The 21,078-nt window shown below is 51.9% G+C and overlaps 1 protein-coding gene across 50 annotated transcripts in view; it reads left to right on the top strand.

Annotated features, from left to right (window-relative positions):
* SUGP2 (SURP and G-patch domain containing 2) overlaps positions 1-7,036 on the top strand; it is a 42,982-nt gene extending 35,946 nt beyond the window's left edge. For 6 of the 50 annotated variants that reach the window (XR_010153763.1, XR_008540913.2, XR_008540923.2 and 3 more), the window contains 4 exons: positions 2,641-2,777; positions 3,435-3,555; positions 4,182-4,274; positions 6,780-7,036. Coding sequence is in view for 16 of the 50 variants with exons in the window: in XM_063801375.1 (XP_063657445.1) it covers positions 2,641-2,928 (288 nt within the window). In the remaining 34 variants the exon portion in view is untranslated. Of the gene's footprint in view, positions 1-2,640; positions 3,162-3,434; positions 3,556-4,122 lie in introns of those variants that run through there. The other 44 variants (XR_010153761.1, XR_008540912.2, XR_002940629.3 and 41 more) reach the window with 16 other exon arrangements.
* The last annotated feature ends 14,042 nt before the right edge of the window (positions 7,037-21,078 follow it).

Genomic DNA, 21,078 nt, shown 5'->3' with positions numbered 1-21,078 from the left:
TAGATAGGGAACTTGAAGAAAACAGCTTCCTCCTGTGCTTTGGGAGGGACCTTGAGGCTGCTACTTTAGTCCCACCTGTCAAAGTGCTATAATTCGGGGTATCCCTTTCTTTCTTTCTTTCTTTTTTTTTTTTTTTTTTTTGAGACGGAGTCTCCCTTTGTCGCCAAGGCTGGAGTGCAATGGCATGATCTCAACTCACTGCAACCTCTGCCTCCCAGGTTCAAGGGATTCTCCTGCCTCAGCCTCCAGAGTAGCTGGGATTACAGGGGCGCGCCACCACACCTGGCTAATTTTTGTATTTTTAGTAGAGATGGGGATTCACCATGTTGGTCAGGCTGGTCTCAAACTCCTGACATCGTGATCCACGCACCTTGGCCTCCCAAAGTGCTGGGACTACAGGCGTGAGCCACCGCGCCCAGCCTTAGGGTATCCGTTTCTGACCCCCTACATCTTGCTGCATGTTGAGTTCTCAGCACCTCTCCAGGTTGTTTTGTCCCTTTCTAGGGTGAGAACACTGAGGCCCCAGGAGCTCCAGAGGCCCAGGCCTTCCTTATGGGAGCACTTGCTCTCTCCTCCCTCCCTCCCTCCTGACCTGAGGCCCTGCTCTCTCCCTTCTCTCTTTCCTCTCCCAGCCCCTGGCTCCCCCAGGCTCAGCCTTTTGTGCCTTGTCTCCAAGCTCCTTTGTCTCTGGAGTGCCTCCCACATGCACCCCTAACGTTAGGGAAGCTGATTCCTGGGCACCTCAATGCAGATGGCAAGGGGGGGATTTGTCTTTTGGTTGAATTATACCTCATGAGGCCTGCATGACATCATGGGGCAGGTTGCTAAGCTGATGAGGGCTGACTGCCCGAAGACCTGAGCTCACAGCACTCAGCATGCCCTTCTCACCCTGCTTCCCATGCCCAGGGTCATCTAACCCTCTCCCAGCCACTCCCACCTGTCCGCTGCTCAGACCCCCAGCACCAGCCCCCGTGATCCTCCTCAGCACCTTCCTCCCTCCCTCTCAAGAGCACATGAACCCTCACAGCCTCCCCAGGTCGTTCAGTAAATGCCTTAAATAAATACATCAGCTAGGCGCAGTGGCTCATGCCTGTAATCCCAGCACTTTGTGAGGCTGAGGTGGGCAGATCAGCTGAGGTCAGGAGTTTGATCAAGACCAGCATGGTTAACATGGCGAAACCCCGTCTCTACTAAAAATACAAAAATAGGTGGGCGTGGTGGCACACGCCTGTAATCTCAGCTACTCGGGAGGCTGAAGCAGGAGAATCGCTTGAACCCAGGAGGCGGAGGTTACAATGAGTTGAGATTGCATCACTGCACTCCAGCCTGAGCAACAGAGCAAGACTCCATCTTAAAAAAAAAAACATCAAAAGCTGGGTGCAGTGGCACATACCTGTAGTTCCAGTTAATGGGGAGACTGAGGTGGGAGGATCACTTAAAGCCGGGAATTCGAGACCAGCCTGGGCAACATAGCAAGACTCTATATTTAAAAAAAAAACACACAAGTTTTGTATTTTGTTTCTTTTTTTAGACAGTCTCATTGTGTTGCCCAGGCTGGAATGCAGTGGCACGGTCTCTGCTCACTGCAACCTCTGCCTCCCAGGCTCAGGCGATTCTCATGCCTCCGCCTCACAAGTAGCTGGGATTACAGGTGCCTGCCACCATGCCTGGCTAATTTTTGTATTTTAGTAGAGACGGGGTTTTGCCACGTTGGCCAGGCTGGTCTGGAACTCCTGACATCCAGTGATCCACCCACCTCGGCCTCCCAAACTGCTGAGATTACAGGCATGAGCCACCATGCCCAGCCCACCCACACAAGTTGACTCGTGAAGAGCCAAGGAATACATGGCAAGGTCTTGGACTGCCCAGCTGGGCTCTGTCACACAGCAGTGTGTCATGAATACTCATGAGTGAATAGAAATTCCTTCTGCTACAGCCCTGCAGGCTCCTCCTCCAGAGGCCCCAGGGCCCTGTCTGTCTCCAGATCTCCATCTAGTGGCCCAGAGATTGCTGCACTTCCCCACCACCCACAGGAGCAATCACAGCTATACTAGCTCTCAGTGAGGTCTGCTCTGTGCTAGACACAGACCCCAGTGTCCAAGTAGAACTCAGTCCCGAGGACAGACAGACAATGCAGCCAGGGAGTGAATGAAGCACTGGGGGAGGGGTATGTTGGCGTGGTTCAGGGAGGGTGCTGCCAGCCAGTTCTCACCCACTGTCTGGCCCTCATCCTGCCTGCAGGCCTGTGCCCTGGTGCCCCCCACTCTTCCCTGGGCTGCGCCCTGTGGTCATCACAGGGCCACCCTTCTTTATCCAGGGTTCCGCTGAGGGCCTTCCTACTGACTCCTTGACCCTGGGACTGGCCATTCCCTTACCCAGTTTTCCTCACAGTCTTGGCACCAGGGTTATAGTGGTAGCTGAGAGGCACGACTGACCTCAGGCCAGTGACCTCTGACTTAGAAGTTCCATCCCACCCAGGGATGTTGCAGAGAACTGGGAAAGTGACTGGAGCTTGAGCCTGAGCATCTGGGGAGTCAGGAGGGCATTTGGGGGTGAGGGGCTCCAGGCATAGCCTAGGACAGACCCTTGATCCAGGCATCTCCCTGTGGCCCACATGCCTGGACTCTCCTCTCTCCTCAGAAACCCAAGGACTTGGACTTCGCCCAGCAGAAGCTGACCGATAAGAACCTGGGCTTCCAGATGCTGCAGAAGATGGGCTGGAAGGAGGGCCATGGCCTGGGCTCCCTCGGAAAGGGCATCAGGGAGCCGGTCAGCGTGTACGCAGCAGGCAGCCTGGAGTGGGAGTGGGTGGGGCCTCAGTCCTTCCACCTGCAGCCTGCCGCTTGGCTCCTTCACAGCCAAGATGGCTTACAGCTGGCAGTTGATTTTTGTTTTTTAAACAGAAGGCATCTTCAGATGAGAAGCTGATCATTTACATGTGCAGGTGTTTACAGGGCTCCTTTCTGTCCTGGTGTAGATTTTTTAACCAGCTTGTTGGCCCTGGTCATTTTGGCCACATTTGTGACCATCATAAAAGCTAAGTGGTATTTCTGTGTAGTTTCCGTCTGGAACTGCTTTCCCATTCCCGGGAACCCATAGCCGGGCCAGCCAGGGTCCCGAACACAGGCCCAAAGTTTATTAAACCCCGATCATAACCTCCAGCAGGCATTTCATTTAATACTGAGCTTAGTTCCTGCTGGGTAAGGCATTCCGAGGTAACCAGGGCCCTCTGGGCACCCCCTCAAAAGCCAGCTCTTCGAGGGTGAGTACTCCTTGTTTCCACTGTGAGTCGCGTCTTAATTTTCCCTTTCTTCGATGTCTCAGTGTGTGTCCCAAACACCTGCATCTCATGGACTGTTTGTGCCCATGCCCAGTTCCTGGCATGCCAGGCCCTGGGCTCAGGTGCACAACTGACTCTCTTTTTCACTCCCTAGGGGAACCCCCTCGGAAGGGGAAGGGTTGGGTGCTGACGGGCAGGAGCACAAAGAAGACACATTCGATGTGTTCCGACAGAGGATGATGCAGATGTACAGACACAAGCGGGCCAACAAATAGGTATGTTCACAGGCCAGTGTGTAAGGCCGTCTGCCCTCGCCGGCATGCTGGTATGCAGAGAAATTTCCCCCAACAAAGTTGATGTTCCCTGCTCCCCTAAAAATGCCACACACAAAAAAAATCACAAAATTCTGTGAGGGAAACAAAAGGGTCTATGGATGTGGATATGCCCCATTCTTACCTTCCAGGTTTGCTGAAGGAGCAAACCTCACACTGGCCAAGGGCAGCTGCGCATGGCCTGCCTGGTGCCCCGGCTGTGAGCCCCTCAAGGCCTCCAGGCCAGCCTCCGTGGATGTGCGTGTGGAAATAGGCCACGCCTGTCTCTTCTCTTGCTCAAGTTTTCTCTCACAGATGACAGCCACCTACCACATAACATGACCAGCAAACGGACTGTTCCTAGTCCAGAGGGCCTTGCCATCATGCAAGTGGAAGGGCGACTGTGACAGCCACTGCCACAGAGGATGGCAGTTGGCTGTGTCCCTTTGTGAGGGTCTTCAAATCCTTTTCCTTCTGCAGGGCCTTGGGCCTGTAAATATCCTCATCTTTCTATTCTTTTTTTTTTTTTAGTTGCCCCCTCACCTAATTTCCACCTCAGTTTTGAACAAAATCGTTCTCTTCCTGAATAGATCAAAACCACTGATGTGAAAGATAAGCCTTGAAGCAGCAATTGCCCTTAAAACATCATCCCTGCCCTGGATCGGCCTGGAGCCAGTGCCCAAGTACGGTTTGGTGTGTACATGAAAACAAACGTCTCTGCAGTCTCTGGGGCGGAGGTTTCGCTGGCTTTTCTTTCTCTCAAAGAAAAAAACATGCACCATTTTCAATGTGCTTTTGCCTCTCCTCTCTGTTCACGTGCTTTTAGCAGCAAGTCCCCTCCAAATCTGTCTTGGTTCCCCTTCAGAAGGTGGCGCTGCCCCCGAAAGGCACCTCAGCCTGTGAGTGCTGAGGAACCAGCTCCTCTGGCTGATTTTCCAGTTGGACTGGCCATTGCTCTCCAGAAGTGCTCTGTTAGCAAACGTGATGTGGAAACGATCACAGATGGTGTTTTCTCGTTGTTCGCCAGAAGTTATACGGGGGAGACAAATTCCCGGTAATTACCAAGTCTGCACTCGGGTACCAAAGCTCTGAAGCTCTCTGAACAGTTGCCATACTTGAGTTGATGAATGTGTTATTCATGGTGTCTCATCTCATCAATGCATCTTGAGAGACTTAATGAAATTTTAGCAACAGTATAGAATAGCTCTATCGGGTGGGGAGTAATCATTAAACAGATGAAATCGGCCCCAGATTTACATGTCTCTTTAGAATCCACAGTGTAAGCAAACTACAGTTACAAAGGGATGGGGGTTGTAAACCCTCTGAGACTCTGCACTTTTCGCACGTATGGCATCGTCAAGTGCTGTCTTATTACAGCCTTTGTAAGGAGAGGCAGGCTCCTCCTGGGGTGGGCTCTGCAGCTGCTCTATTTCCAGGCATGTGATCGCCGCCGCTCTCCAGATTCCCCAGCACTCTGCTGCGTGTAACTCCACTCAATTCTCCACTCATCCTTCCTTGTGAAGCAGGAGCGTTGAAGTTTTAAGTATGGGCAAAAATCTGGAAAACTTAGGATCCCCCTGACACCCCAGGATTAGGGGACACAGCAGTGGCTAGGGCATCAGCCACAGAACTGAGCGGGAAATGCCACTTGTATTGGCTGTAAAGAAATCCTGGCTTTGGGCCAGGCGCAGTGGCTCAAGCCTGTAATCCCAGCACTTTAGGAGGTTGAGGCGGGTGGATCACCTGAGGTCAGGAGTTTGAGACCAGCCTGGCCAACATGGTGTAACCCCGTCTCTACTAAAAATACAAAAAAAATTAGCCAGGCGTGGTAGTGGGCACCTGTAATCCCAGCTACTCAGGAGGCTGAGGCAGGAGAATCACTTGAACCGGGGAGGCAGAAGTTGCAGTGAGCTGAGATCATGCCACTCCACTCCAGCCTAGGCGACAGAGCAAGACTCCATCTCCAAAAAAAAAAAAAAAAAAAAAGGCCGGGCACGGTGACTCACACCTATAATTCCAGCACTTTGGGAGGCCGAGGCAGGTGGATCACGAGGTCAAGAGATCGAGACCATCCTGGCCAACATGGTGAAACCCTGTCTCTACTAAAAATGCAAAAAATTAGCTGGGCGTGGTGGCGGGCGCTTGTAGTCCCAGCTACTCAGGAGGCTGAGGCAGGAGAATCACTTGAACCCGGGAGGCGGAGGTTGCAGTGAGCCGAGATTGTGCCACCGCACTCCAGCCTGGCAACAGAGCGAGACTCTGTCTCAAAAAAAAAAAAAAGGAAATCCTGGCTTTGTTTAAGCCACAGACTTCCTAGGCTGTGGTCCCAGCTCCTTGTCTGCCTGGTCCCTGTCACCTTGCAGTGCCACCACCCCCAGGGGCTCTGCTTGCTTCCAGTGGCTTCTGTAGCTTTGGCAACTGGCAGATCTTTATGGCAGTAGAGGTGCCAGCATGGAGGATGGAGCTTGGGTTTATAACCCAACCCTCGAACGAACCAGCCTGTGGGGGCCTGGAGTGGAGCTGGTTTTGGGGAGTCACAGGTGCGGGGGGTTCATCTTCTCCTTTCTCCTTCTCCTTTCCTGACCCCTCCGACAGCTTCCATGTTGGCCATGGGTCAGGTGAATGGATGGAGCTCCAAGCGGGGCTCAGCCCATTGGCCCGAGCGAGGCGCACACACCTGCAGCGTGGATCAAGCGCACTCTCTCCAGCATCGCCCTGACCATTCCATGTGCTTTGTCCTAGCATGTTCATTCTTGACTTTCTCCACTTCATTTTACTAAAAAGTTAAATGCTTTAGGAATCTGTGGCGTGTGGCCACTGACCACCCCCCACCTCCTGCCACTCCTCCAAGTTTGAGCTGAGATGGTTCTGTGAGTCCTTGGCAGGGGTCAAAGGGCACATCTCCTTGAACCTAGAAAGCCCCCTACACTCTCAGAGGACGCCTCTCCTGTGGATTCAGCGCTGGGGCAGTGAAGGTGTCGGGAGCCAGCAGAGCATGGTGCGTGCTGCCAGCTGCTGGCCAGCCGGGATAGAGGAGATGCCACTGGCCCTCCGTGCCCCCAGCCCCTCCCTCTTAACCGAGGCTGTCCTTGCTCTCTGCAGAGGCCGCTCTGCAGGATCCTCATGTCGCGCGTGATGTGTGGTGGCACAGCCGTGTCAAAGTCACAGTGTCTTTTCTGTCGTTCTAGTTCCAGGGTCACCCCCGAGAGGACAACAGGCATCTGGAAGTGCTCTCTCGCCACTCTGGGTGCTTTACTGTCTCTGGCTTGTTTCCATCACTGGAAATCACTTAGAGAATTGTAGTGTTTTTGGTCCTTGATAAAGCCTAGAAGACATTTGTGATGTTACAAAATGGAAGTTTTCTTTTGTTTCTGTTTTTTAAGATCTAAGAAGTTGTGAATGTTGTTAATCATTTAGCCGTTGCAATAAATGTAGAGGAAATGCAGTGTGCTGGGGTCTCCATGGCTGTGTTTTTAAAATCAGATCAGACACCAGTGCACGCAGATGGGAGTGCAGTGTAGAACCAGATTATGGCTGCCTCCCAGGACGTGCCCTCCGCCGGCGTGGTGCTCCTCCCTCGGGCCCCTCCTCACTGGCTTGCCCCACCTGAGGGACCTTGTGTCACTGTCACCAGGAAAGCTTGGAAGATGCCAGAGAGCAGGAAGGGACCAAGCGCCCACCAGAGGGAGGGCAATTCCCTTCTGGGGAGGCTGGGGAGGGTAATCGGTACCGCCAAGTACAGAAGCTGCCTTTGAGGGGTATCAGGGCAGTGGGAGCTGTGCCCCTGCTGCCTACGACTCACCTGTCCCCACAGGGCTTTGCCCCATCATCCCAGGGCTGGGGTTCCAGCTGCCAGAGTAAAACCAGAGCCTGCCTGGGCCTCCCTCTGACTGCGGAGCTGCCTCTCTGTCATCTTCACACTCCCTGCCGTCCCTGGGTGCTGCCAGCCTGCCCATGGTTCCTCTGTCAACAGCCCCTTGGCCCTCCAGGTGAGGAGGGGCGTGCAGAGGGCACAGCAGAGACCAAGGCAGCACCCAGGGGGCCTGCAGGGGCCTCTGCCTGACCAGGGTGAGGGGAGGAGCCAGACTGCAGGGAGGGGGAAGGCGCTGTGCCCAGGGCAGGTGATGCTCATGTAGAAAGGTCCCTGTGGGCAGCTTAGCGGGAGCCTTGAGACAGAGCCCTTAGGAAGCTGAGGCAGGACCCCCAGCCTCACTTCTACCGTGTCCCGGGGGAAGCTATTGCCAGCCAAGACCCTCACCCTGCCTTCATCTTAGCGATGTCTAACCGCTAGCTTCAGTGGCACTCCCTGAGAAAGGCCGGAGCCTGCAGGGAAAATGTGGGGCTCACCTGCAGGGGGTGAGGAACCACCAGGAATTTCTCTTCAGTAGTGGAACCCTTCTTCCCCTAGTTCCTCTTAATATCACCCTAAGGCCGGTCAGGGTGTCTTAGGAGGACAGGAGGAGTGGTCTCCAGCCCAGGATGCCTGTCCTGGCGTTGACCCAGGCAGGTCACTTGATCTCAGGCCTCAGTTTCCCCTCTACAGACTGGGAAGGATCTCATTTGGAAGGTAAAATCTCCCCTGCTGCCTTGTACTAGGTTGGTGCAAAAGTAATGGCAAAACCTTCAATTACTTTTCCACCAACCTAATAATTTAGGACTAAGTGGAACCACAAGATCCCTGTCATGGCCTTTCTCCTCCCTGGAGCTTCCTTGGGGCAAGACAGGCAGAAGGCGCTGCCAAGAAGCCCCAGTAGCAAAAGCAAGGTGTGGCTTCAGTCCAGGCCTTTGCTGTGCATGCATGCCCACGTACAGATGTGTGCGCATGCATGTTCAAGCAGCACGCGAGGACGTTTTCCTTGTAAAAGATGAAAAACCAAACCCAGATGTATGCGGAATGGAGCACAGAGGCTTTCTCCTCCCATAAGTCAAAACAAATGACAGGACACTCCAAGGGTGCCACTCGGAGACTGCCTTCCTCTCCCCACGGGCTGTCTCAGCAGTCTCCATGGCCCGTGGGAAAAGAGCAGGTATTGGGTTGGCTTCAGAGGATATTCCACGTGTAAACGATCGTAGGCACAATCGTGTTTTAGATGGAACCTTTAAAATGCAAATTATACTTCAAGTTCTATTCTGCTCCCTGCTTTTTTTCACTTAAAAAATTTCTGAGGCTGGGCGCGGTGGCTCACGCCTGTAATCCCAGCACTTTGGGAGGTGGAGGTGGGCAGATCACCTGAGGTTGGGAGTTCAAGACCAGCCTGACCAACATGGAGAAACCTCATCTATACTAAAAATACAAAAGTTAGCCAGGCATGGTGGCGCATGCCTGTCATCCCAGCTACTCGGGAGGCTGAGGCAGGAGAATCGCTTGAACCCTGGAGGCAGAGGTTGCGTTTAGCTGAGATCGCGCCACTGCACTCCAGCCTGGGCAACAAGAGCGACACTCGGTCTCAAAAAAAAAAAAAAAAAAAATTCTGAAGCCATGTGTGGCAGCCTGTGCTTGTAATCCCAGCTACTGGAGAGGCTGAGGTGGGAGGATCACTTGAGCCCAGGATTGGAGGCTGCGGTGAATTGAGATTGCATCACAGTACTCCAGCCTGGGCAACCCTATATCTAAAAATACAAACCTGAAATAAACTTACATATACCCGTGTATGTATGATGGCTTGTCATTTAGCTAACAGGTTCTCCACGCCTAGCCATTTGGGTTTGGGCCCTACATCCTAGAATGGGCTTCTTTGTGGACAAAGTCCAGGAAATAGCATATGAGAACAAAGGGTCCTCCTGAGGGTCTCCTCACCTTGCTGCCTCCCTCCACACAGTTCATGTGCCATCTAACTTTGGGGTGACCCTGCTGATGTCCCAATTCCCTAGTTTCCCTGCCTCTCCGGGACAGTGGGGGCTGTGGTTCCTGCAGGTGTCTCTGGCAGGCACTGGCCCTTAGGCTGGGCTCCAATGCCAGCTTCACCCCCCAAACCCTGACCCCTTGGGATATGGACCTGACTGCTGACTCTCTCTACCTCCTCCAGGTCCCTCAACTCTGTCCCTGTCACCCCCACCCTGTCACCAGCCCCACCTCAACAGTGCAGGAGCCTGTGGTGGTTTGGGGTCACCGTGTTCCCTGAGAGGCCCAGCCAGGCCTCTATCTCCCCTGTGTCCACATACTACCCCAATGCCCACCCATGGTGGAGGGTGGTGTTTTGAGGGCCAGAGACGTGCCAGCAACAGGGACGCTATTACTGACCCTCTGCTCACAGTCAGTCCTCCCCGAGGTGGTCAAGCGGTGGGACCCTCCACGCCTGCATTTTCTCCAGTGAAATGTAGCCAACAGCTTGCAGGGTTAAATACATACGGTTACCCAGGACCTCTCTTAGAGGGTTCAGAGGGACTGGTCTTGTTACCGACTGATCCTTTCACATCCCACCCGCTTGGGCCTCAGTTTTCCCTCGTGAGGATCCCCAAGCCCTTCTCAGCTCCCCTTGCCCACCCCTCCCTGGCCAGCCTGAGGGTTGGGTGGCCCCCAAACTCTACCACATTCCACAGAGGAGCTATCCAGGGAAAGAGTGGTAAGTTGTCACGAGTCCCCCCATCCCCATATGTTTGGGGGATTAATCCCCCAAGGGTTTGGGGGATTAATCCCCCCAAGGGTTTGGGGGATTAATCCCCCCAAGGGTTTGGGGGATTAATCCCCCCAAGGGTTTGGGGGATTAATCCCCATCATATGTTCGGGGGATTAAGGGCTGGGCAGAGGTAGGAGCCGGGGATGATTAATGAATGCTGGGGCGGCAGCCTAGGCAACATAGGGAGACTCCACCTCTACAAAAAGAAACGTTTTTGTTAGCAGGGCATGATAGTCCCACCTGTAGTCCCAGCTCCTCGGGAGGCTGAGGTTGAAGGATTGCTTGAGCCAAGGAGCTGGAGGCTGCAGTGAGCTATGAATGCACCACTGCAGCCCAGCCTGGACGACAGAGCAAGACCCTGCCGCCAACCCCCAACACACACAAAAAAGAGAATTAAAGGAGCTCACAAAATTTCAACCTCAAGGCCCACAGCACAGACCATATACTGAGATAAATCTGATCGTCGTTGTCCTCTCTGGACTCCAGTGCTCTCATCCGGGGAGGATCAGCCCATTTCCCAATGGAAAAACTGAGGCCTGGGGCAGTCTGACTCCAGAGCTTGAATTCTAAACATCAGTATCCGGATTTCCAGTTGGTTTCATCTGATTTAGAAGCTCCCTATATACACACACTTGCGTACACATGGACACACCCTGTGCAACGCCATGTGCGCATGCGTGCACACATGCACATACATACACAGAGACATGCACACGTGTGCACACAGACATACACACATGCATAGGTCTACACGGTGCTTCTATTTCCCACGAAGTCCATACTCATGGCCCTGAGAACTTTAACACTCAGGGATTGCGGCTCTGTAATGACTGGCACTATCCGCTTCCTTCACAGCCCAGGAGGGGGACCTCACGAGCTGAGCTTTCCTTGGCTGAATTTTTCTCCAGTGAATCCTCAGGTTGGACTCATGGGAGCACCAACTCCCAGTTCTTGCAGCTTGTGGCCAGGTGTGAAAAGGGGAGCGTTAGCCTCGAGATTTCAGCTTCCACGCCTTCATGACTTGCTTTTGCCAGGAGGAAAACAAACCTTAAGAATTTGAATCCTCAGTCCTAACATGTCCTCTCTGTGCTGTGTAACCTGGGGCGGGTGATCCACATCTCTGAGTGTCAGCTTCCTCATTTGCAAATGGGGAGAACAGTAGCATCTACAGAAGGGTTCTTAGGAGCAGCACCCGCATGCTGTGAACTCAGACATCGCTGATCTGTTTCCACTGTTCTGTGTCAGTGGACCCAGTCCTTGAGGCATCCCATTGGCTGACTCCTCCTCCTTAAAACAAAGGCCAGGCGTGGTGGCTCACGCCTGTAATCCCAGCACTTTGGGAGGCCGAGGCAGGCAGATCACCTGAGGTCAGGAGTTCGAGACCAGCCTGGCCAACATGGTGAAACCTCGTCTCTACTAAAAATGCAAAAATTAGCTGGGTGTGGTGGTGCATGCCTGTAATCCCAGCTATTCCGGAGGCCGAAGCAGGAGAATCGCGTGAATCCAGGAGGCGGGGGTTGCAGTGAGCCGAGATCGCACCACTGTACTCCAGCCTGGGCTACAAAAGCAAAACTCTATCTATAAATAAATAAATGAAGTTTTCTGAGTCCTTACGTAGACCCCGTGACATGATGAAAGGGCCTTGACTCCAGTGTCCTGGTCACAACGAGTGACTTTGGAAAATTCACTTCACTCCCTGAGGCCCCAGCATGCTCATCTTAAAATAAAGATGTTCCAAGCTGGGCGTGGTGGCTCACACCTGCAATCCCAGCACTTTAGGAGGGAGAGGAAAGAGCACTGCTTGAGGCCAGGAATTCAAGGCCAGCCTGGGCAACGTAACAAGACCCCATCTCTATTTAAAAAAAAAAAAAAAACCCTAGCCGGGCATGGTGGCACATGCCTGTAGTCCCACCTACTTGGGAGGCTGAGGAGGAAGGATCACTTGAGCCCGGGAGGTCAAGGCTGCAGTGAGCTGTGATTGTACAACTGCACTCCAGCCTGGGTGACAGAGTATGACCTTGTCTCAAAAAAAAAAAAAAATCCATTTGCAAAGTGTAGCATCATTTTTGTAAAAATCTTGTAAAATGTAGACAAGCCCCCCGTATATGGCAATGTTGGGCTGTGTTTCAGCACAAAGATGGGTCTACTCCAAACCGGCCACGTGGTAGGGAAGCGTGTGGAGTCCGGGCAGGGGTGCCACCCCCCACCAACACCCAGCCATGTGCCTCCTTGCAACCAGTTTGAAAGGAAAATCCACTGAAGAATGTTTAGAGGAAGTAAAAACAGCAAAGCACTTGCTGGCAGCAATTGTCGGCCTTTGTTTCGGAGGCAGCTGTGGTCTTAGGAGAAAAAAGGATCAGATTTGAACCAAGACAGTTTCTTCCTGTGTCAAATGGGGAAATAAGCCTGGCTTCCTCCCAGGGCCATTGTTCAAAGGCTGCTGTGAAAAACCCTCTGACATCTCCTTGGCAGAGGCTCTGATTGGCTTTTTACATCTGTCTGTTCACTCATTCATTCATTCATTCATTCACCACACATTTTTATTTGTTGGTTTTCGTTTTGAGACAGGGTCTTACTCTGTCACCCAGGCTGGAGTGTAGTGGTGCCATCTTGGCTTACTGCAACCTCCACCTCCAAGATTCACGCGATCCTCCCACCTCAGCCTCCTGAGTAGCTGGGACTATGGGCACGCGCCACCATGCCCAGCTAATTTTTGTATTTTTTAGTAGAGAGGGGCTTTTGTCATGGTGCAGTGGCTCATGCTTGTAATCCCAGCACTTTGGGAGGCCAAGGCAGACGGATCGCTTGAGGTCAGGAGTTTGAGACCAGCCTGGGCAAGACGGCAAAACTCCGTTTGTACTAAAAATACAAAAATTAGCCAGGCATGGTGGTACACACACATAGTTCCAGCTACTCGGGAGGCCGAGGCGAGAAGATCACTTGAACCCGGAAAGTGGAGGTTGCAGCGAGCCGGGATGGCGTCACTGCACTCCAGCCTGAGTGACAGAGTAAGACTCTGTCTCAAAAACAAACAAAAAATTTATCATCATTATCATTATTATTTTTAAGACGGCATCTCACTCTGTAGCCCAGGCTGGAGTACAGTGGCATGATCATAGCTCTCTGCAGCCTTGACCTCCTGGGCTGAAATGATCCTCCAGCCTTAGCCTCCTGAGTAGCTGGGACTACAGGCATGTATCACCATGCCTGGCCTGATTTACACCTTTTAAAAGAGCAGTCTGGAAGGGCAGGGCAGGAATGAAAGCAATTCTGAACTGTTTCATCTATACCCCTCGGTTCCAGCCCCATTTAATGGCAGGCACCTGTGCAGGGTATCAGGGCTACCCTGGGCTGCTGGAGCACCCTTTGCCTGAATGCCCACTGGAACCAGAAGTGCCTGGAATTGACATTCCCCAGGGTAACCCTGACAGCTGACGAGGGTGGGGTGTGAATAACCTAGCCAAAAGACACAGAGACATAGACCCCGTGTGCTGGCCAGCTATTTGGTAAAACAACCATTCTCTGGCAGTTGTCTGGAATGTGGCCTTAGACAACGTTGTAGGCTCCGTCTCAGCCCCGAACCCCATGGAGGTCACTTGCAAGGAACCCAGAGCAAACCTGTCCTTTCTGGCTTGGACGTCCCACCTGCCTACTCTAGAGCCTTTGACAGTTTCCCTGTTTCAGTCCAGAGATGTTCACCCTCTCCTTTCTGGCTCTCCACATTCTTGGCAGGTTGTTGCAAGAGGCAGAGATGTCTGGGAGCAATTGTGTCCCTCAGAACTCAGAAAACCTTCTTCTTCTTCTTCTTCTTTTTTTTTTTTTTTTTTTTTTTTTTGAGACAGAGTCTCACTCTGTTGCCCAGGCTGGTGGAGTACAGCAGCTCGATCTGGGCTCACTGCAACCCCCTGTAACCCCCACCTCCCAGTTTCAAGCAATTATTTTGCCTCAGCCTCCCAAGTAGCTAGGACTACAGGCAGGCACCACCATACCTGGCTAATTTTTGTATTTTTAGTAGAGATGAGGTTTCACCATGTTGCTCAGGCTGGTCTTGAACTCCTGACCTCAGATGATCCATCCGCCTCTGCCTCCCAAAGTGTTGGGATTACAGGCATGAACCACTGCACCTGGCCAGAAAACCTTCTTTTATCCAAGTCCAAGTAAGCAGGAGTCCAGGGTGGGCACCCGGGGGGCATCCCTAGATAGCACTGGATATCTTATAGCACCAGGCATGGCAAAGAACGCTTGGCACCTGTGCTCCTTTCACCTTAGGCAACCACAGCTCCCTTTACAGACGAGGAAACTGAGGCCCAGAGACGTTGGTTAACAACTCTCTGGGGCAGGCAGGTGGGACGTCCAAGCCATTTCCAGAAAGGTCAGTTCTTAGGGCTGGTCTTTAGCCTTTTTTTTTTTTTTTTTTTTTTTTGAGACAGAGTCTCATTCTGTCACCCAGGCTGGAGTGCGGTGGCACTGCAGCCTCAACCTCCCTGAGCTCAGGTGATCCTCCCATTTCAGCCTCCCAAGTAGCTGGGACTACAGGCATGCACCACCATGCCTGGCTAATTTTTTTTTTTTTTTTTTTTTATGTAGAGACAGGGTCCACTATGTTGCCCAGGCTGGTCACAAACTGTTGGGCTTGAGTGATCCGCTTATTTCAGCCTCCTAAAGTGCTAAGATTACAGGCAGGAGCCACTGCAGCCTGCCTGGTCTTTGACTTTCTGTTTATCCTCATAGACAGCAATGAGGGCAGCCTCAATTTTCCAATTTCTCTGCTCTCCTAATGAATGAAGTAACTGACATGTTTATAGTGCTGTCTCTGCAGCACTAAGGGCTGAATACATGGGAACTCTTTGGGCTGCATAAAGCCAAAAAGGGAATTAATTGGTGGATGGAATTGGAAAGGACACCTTCAGGATCAGCTGGATCAAGGCACTCAACCAAAACCACCAGTGTAGCCTCTCTCTCTATTTCTTGGCTTTGCTGTCCTTTGTTTCCAGGCAGGCAAGATGGACGCCAGCAACTCGGAGCCTAGCCTTACCCATTTAAGCAACATCACAAGAGCTCTGTTGTCTGATAGGGGTGGCACCTATCAGACACCAAGATTGTCTATTATTGCCCCAGCCCGGGGCATATGCCTGTCTCTGAACCAATCACAGTGGCCAGAGGGCTACAATACACTGATAGCTAGGGCTTCATTGGCTAAGAAGGGAGAAAGACCCCAAGCACAACGAGATGCTGTTCACAGAAGGACTAGGAAGAGCCCCTGCAAGTGGGCAGAATCAGAATCGGAACCCAGCTCTTCACTCCTTAGCTATATTGGTCTCAGCTGCTTTCTTTTCTTTTGAGATAGAGTTTTGCTCTTGTTGCTCAGGCTGGAGTGCCATGGCATGATCTCGGCTCACCACAACCTCCGCATCCCGGGTTCAAGCGATTCTCCTGCCTCAGCCTCCTGAGTAGCTGGGATTACAGACATGCGCCACCATGCCCAGCTAATTTTGTGTTTTTAGTAGAGATGGGGTTTCTCCATGTTGATCAGTCTGGTCTTGAACTCCCGACCTCAGGTGATCCACCCACCTCACACCTCAGCCTCTCAAAGTGCTGGGATTGAGATTACAGGCATGAGCCACCACGCCTGGCCAGCTGCTTTCTGATGGACACTTTCACCCCTTCAAACACCTTCCACTTCAAACTCACCATCAATCAGGTGCAGTGGCTCACACCTGTAATCCCAGCATTTTGGGAGGCCAAAGTGGGAGGATCACTTCAGCCCAGGAGTTGGAGAACAGCCTGGGCAACATAGGGAGACCCAGTCTCTATAAAAAATTTAAAAATCTAGCCAGGTGTGGTAGCCCATGCCTTGTAGTTCCAGCTACTTGAGAAGCTGAGGTGAGAGGATCACTAAAGCCCAGGAGCTCAAAGCTGCAGCGAGCCATGATTGTGCCACTGCACTTCAGCCTGGACAACATAGCAAGACCCTGTCTTTAAAAAAATTCAGGCCCGGCCGGGTGCGGGTGGCTCATGCCTGTAATCCCAGCACTTTGGGAGGCCGAGGCAGGTGGATCATTTGAGGTCAGGAGTTTAAGACCAGCCTGGCCAACATGGTGAAACACTGTCTGTACCCAAAAATTAACTGGGCATGCTGGCACACACCTGTAATCCCAGCTACTCAGGAGGCTGAAGCAGGAGAATCACTTGAACCCTGGAGGCAGAGGTTGCAGTGAGCCGACATCACGCCCCTGCGCTCTAGCCTGGGCAAAAGAGCAAGTCTCCATAATAATAATAATAATCATCATCATCAGGCCCCCTGGGACCCTCCTCACTGAATCCCAGTCTCTGCTCTCTCGCCTTCTCTGAGCCCCAATTTCCTCATCTGTAAAATGGGTCATCAGGAGCGTCTTGTACTCAGTAAACAGCCAAAGGTCACATTGGATTTACAGAAAGTGAGATCCAGATTCAGAGAGCAAGGAGGCTGGGCGTGGTGGGTCACGCCCGTAATCCTAGCACTTTGAGAGGCAGAGGCGGGCGGATTGCTTGAGGTCAGGAGTTCGAGACCAGCCTGGCCAACGTGGCGAAACCCTATCTCTAAAATACAAAAATTATCCAGGAGTGGTGGCACAAGCCTGTAATCCCAGCTACTCAGGAGGCTGAGGCAGGAGAATCACTTGAACCCGGGAGGTGGAGGTTGCAGTGAGCTGAGATCATGCCGCTGCACTCCAGTCGGAGCAACAGACCCAGACTCCATCTCAAAAAAAAAAAAAAAGAAAAGAAAAACATAGAAGATAAGTCCTTGTGGGGGGTCCTCAGTCAGGGCTGGCTTTGAACTTTCTGTTTATCCTCATAGATCATGAGGAGTTTGGGCAGCCCAAATTTTCCCATTTCTCCACTCTCCTAATGAATGAAGAGGCCGACATGCTGTTTTTAATCCCATCTTTGCAGCAGACATGAATAGCTTCAGGAAGGAACTGGCCGGCATGAGCCAGGCCTGGTGCAGGCTGGCCTGTGAAGTGTCCACATATAAACATTCCTGCAGTTCACGCCAACAAAGGAGAATATGCTCATTTTCATTTTCATTTTGAAAATTAGATTTATTTTGTTGTGTTGGTTAGATTCCATAAAGTTCAGTTCATGGTCAGCCCCCACCTTCAACTTGGCAAACTCATATTCATCCCCCAAAACCCAACACCCACACCCCCTCCTCCATTCTTCAAAGGTTCATAAAATGCTACATCTCTACCCTCTCTGTGCTATAAGAGAAACATCCAGGCTGGGCGCGGTGGCTCACGCCTGTAATACCAGCACTTTGGGAGGCCAAGGTGGGCGGATCATGAGGTCAGGAGTTTGAGACCAGCCTGACCAACATGGTGAAACCCTGTCTCTACTAAAAATATAGAAATGGCCAGGCGCGGTGTCTCACTCCTGTAATCCCAGCACTTTGGGAGGCCGAGGTGGGCAGATCACGAGGTCAGGAGATCAAGACCATCCTGGCTAACATGGTGAAACCCCATCTCTACTAAAAATACAAAAAATTAGCCGGGCGTGGTGGCAGGCACCTGTAGTCCCAGCTACGCAGGAGGTTGAGGCAGGAGAATGGCATGAACCTGGGAGGCAGAGCTTGCAGTGAGCCAAGATCACACCACTGCACTCCAGCCTGGGCGATACAGCGAGACTCCATCTCAAAAAAAAAAAAAAAAATTTGCCAGGCGTGGTGGCGCGCGCCTGTCATCCCAGCTACTCAGGATGCTGAGGCAGGAGAATCACTTGAACTTGAGAGGTGGAGGTTGCAGTGAGCCGAGGTCATGCCACTGCACTCCAGCCTGGGTGACAGAGCAAGACTCCATCTCAAAAAAAACAGAAAAAAAAAAAAAAAGAAAAAGAAAAAAAAGAAGCATTCCCCTGGCACTATGATCGTCTGTTTACAGCTGTTTCTCCCACTCTGGGCTCTGTTCTAGCACCCAACTCAGTGCCTGGCACACAGTGGATACTCAATAAATGCGGTTTAGGTGGGATCTCACTCTATCGCTCAGGCTGGAATGCATTGGTGCAATGATAGTTCATTGCAGCCTCGACCTCCTGGGCTCAAACGATCCCACCTCAGCCTCCTGAATAGCTAGGACCGCAGGTGTATCCAGCACGCCTGGCTAATTTTATTTATGTTTTTGCAGAGACGGGGTCTTGTTATGTTGCTCAGGCTCTTTTTTTTTTGAGACGAAGGCTCATTCTGTCGCTTGAGATGCCATCTTAAATTATAATAATGATAATAAATTGTTTGTTTGTTTGTTTTTGAGACAGGGTCTTACTCTTTTGCCCAGGCTGGAGTGCAGTGGTGCCATCTCGGCTCACTGCAACCTCCACCTCCCAGGTTCAAGTGATCCTCCTGCCTCAGCCTCCCGAGTAGCTGGGACTATGTGCGCGTGCCACCAAGCCCAGATAATTTTTGCATTTTTAGCAGAGATGGGGTTTCGCCATGTTGCCTAGGCTGGTCTTGAACTCCTGACTTCAAGTGATCTGTCCCCTTCAGCCTCCCAAAGTGCAGGGATTACAGGCGTGAGCCACCACTCCCAGCCACCCAGGCTCATTGTTATCACCTCAAAAAGAAACCTGTCTCCATCAGCAGTCACTCCCCATTCCCCTCCGCCAGTCCCTGGCAACCACCAATCTGCTTCCTGTCTATGGATTTGCCTGTTCTGGGCATTTCAGATCAATGGAATCTCACACTGTGTGGCCTTTTGTGTCTGGCTTCTCTCACTCAGCATCGTGTTTTGGGGGTTCATTCACGCTGTAGCATGGATCAGTGCTTCCTTCTTTTCCATGGCTGTATCATATCCCCCTGTGTGGATGGAACACACTCTGTTATCCATGTACCAGCTGATGGGCATGGGGAGGTTTCCACTTTCTGCCAACCATGACTAGAGCTGCTGTGGACACGCATGGACAGGTGTTTGTGTGGACGTGGGTTTCCCCATCTCTGGTGCACTTCCCTGGCAGTGTCAGTCAATGTCTAATGATTATTGTGAAACTTGTTAAACTTTAGCCACATAGTCAGCTGGGTTGCACAGATGACAGATCGAATCCCCCAGGCTTTGAAATCTGCCCCCACCCCCAACTCCCACATCTCCGAAGGGGGCCTTTTTTTTTTTTTTTGAGACAAAGTCTTGCTCTGTCACCCAGACTGAAGTGCAGTGGTGCGATCTCGGCTCACTGCAACCGCAGCCTCAAGTGACTCTTCTGCCTCAGCCTTCCGAGTAACTGGGACTACAAGGCACATGCCACCAAGCTCGGCTAATTTTTGTATTTTTAGTAGAGAACGAGGTTTCACCATGTTGGCCAGGCTGGTCTCAAATTCCCAACCTCAAGTGATCCGCCCACTTCAGCCTCCCAAAGTGCTGGGATTACAGGTGTGAGCCACTGCACCCAACCAGAAGGGGGCCATTTTTGGTCTTCAAATCCAATGTGTCCACCTCTCAGGCCTTTTGCGGCTGAGGACCTCCCTGTCCGCAGGCCAGCCAAAGCAGATCTGTGACCCGGCTCGGGCTGTGGTGTTCTATGGATGGCTGATCAAGCAGCATCCTGCCCTAGGTTTATTTTGGTTGAGGGTAGCAGGCTTGGTCAGCACCTCAGGCCTGGCCCTGCCCAGGACCGTGAAACCCAAGGCCTCTAATGTGTGTCCTTGATCTGCAGGTGTCTTGGGTGGCGCCCGAGGCTAGGAAGCTGGCCTGGGTTCAGCGGACAAAGGCCAAGGCAATCAGCTGAGGTCCTGCCACCGGAAGCTGTCACTATCTCAGAAATTTCCTGAGTGGCCGGGCGCGGTAACTCACGCCTGTAATCCCAGCACTTTGGGAGGCTGAGGCAGGCAGATCACTTGAGACCAGGAGTTCAAGACCAGCTTCGCCAATATGGTAAAACCCTGTCTCCACTAAAAATACGAAAATTAGCCAGGCATGGTGGCGGGCACCTGTAATCCCAGCTACTCCAGAGGCTGAGGCAGGAGAATCGCTTGAGCCCAGGAGACAGAGCTTGCAGTGAGCCAAGATCATACACTGCACTCCAGCTTGGGCGACAGAGCGAAACTCCGTCTCAAAAAAAGAAAAAAAAAGAAATTCCCTGAGTATATATTGGAAAGTAACCCCACCTCCTTCCCATCACCGGGCCTCTGGGTGCCTGTATCAGTAATGGCTCACAAGAGAAACAGAACCAACAGGAAATATACATATTACATATATAGAAAGAGATTTTCTCTAAAAAAAAAAAAAATTTTTAAGATTTATTTTGTCTGGGCATGGTGGTTTACGCCTGGAATCCTAGCACTTTGGGAGGCTGACATGGAAAGATTGCTTGAGCCCAGGAGTTTAAGATCCCATGTTTACAAAAAAGTTTTTAAAAAGTTTGGGCATGGTGGTGTGTGCCTGTGATCCCAGCCACTCCAGAGGCTGAGGTGGGTGGATCGTTTGAGCCCAGGAGGTCGAGGCTGCAGGGAGCCATGATCCCACCACCGCACTTCAGCCTGGGTGGCAGAGATCCTATCTCTCTCTCAAAAAAAAAAGATGTATTTTAAGGAATTGGCTCATGCAATCGTGGGGGCTGATAAACCCAAAATTCATAGGGCACTCTAGCAGGCTGGAAACAGGGAGTCTTTATTTGTTGCAAGCTTACGAATTCCTTTTTCCCTCTAGAAGCTGTTTTTGCTCTCTGAAGGACTTCAACTGATTAGATAAGAAGCATCGGCTGGGTGCAGTGGCTCACGCCTGTAACCCCAACACTTTGGGAGGCCGAGGCAGGAGGATCATCTGAGGTCAGGAGTTTCAGACCAGCCTGACCAACGTGGAGAAACCCCGTCTCTACTAAAAATGCAAAAATTATCCAGGCATGGTGGTGC

Source organism: Pan troglodytes, chromosome 20 (genome assembly GCF_028858775.2).
Source record: "Pan troglodytes isolate AG18354 chromosome 20, NHGRI_mPanTro3-v2.0_pri, whole genome shotgun sequence".
Taxonomy (NCBI): domain Eukaryota; kingdom Metazoa; phylum Chordata; class Mammalia; order Primates; family Hominidae; genus Pan; species Pan troglodytes.
The sequence above is the reverse complement of the archived record's forward strand: the minus strand, read 5'-3'. Positions and strand labels throughout refer to the sequence as shown.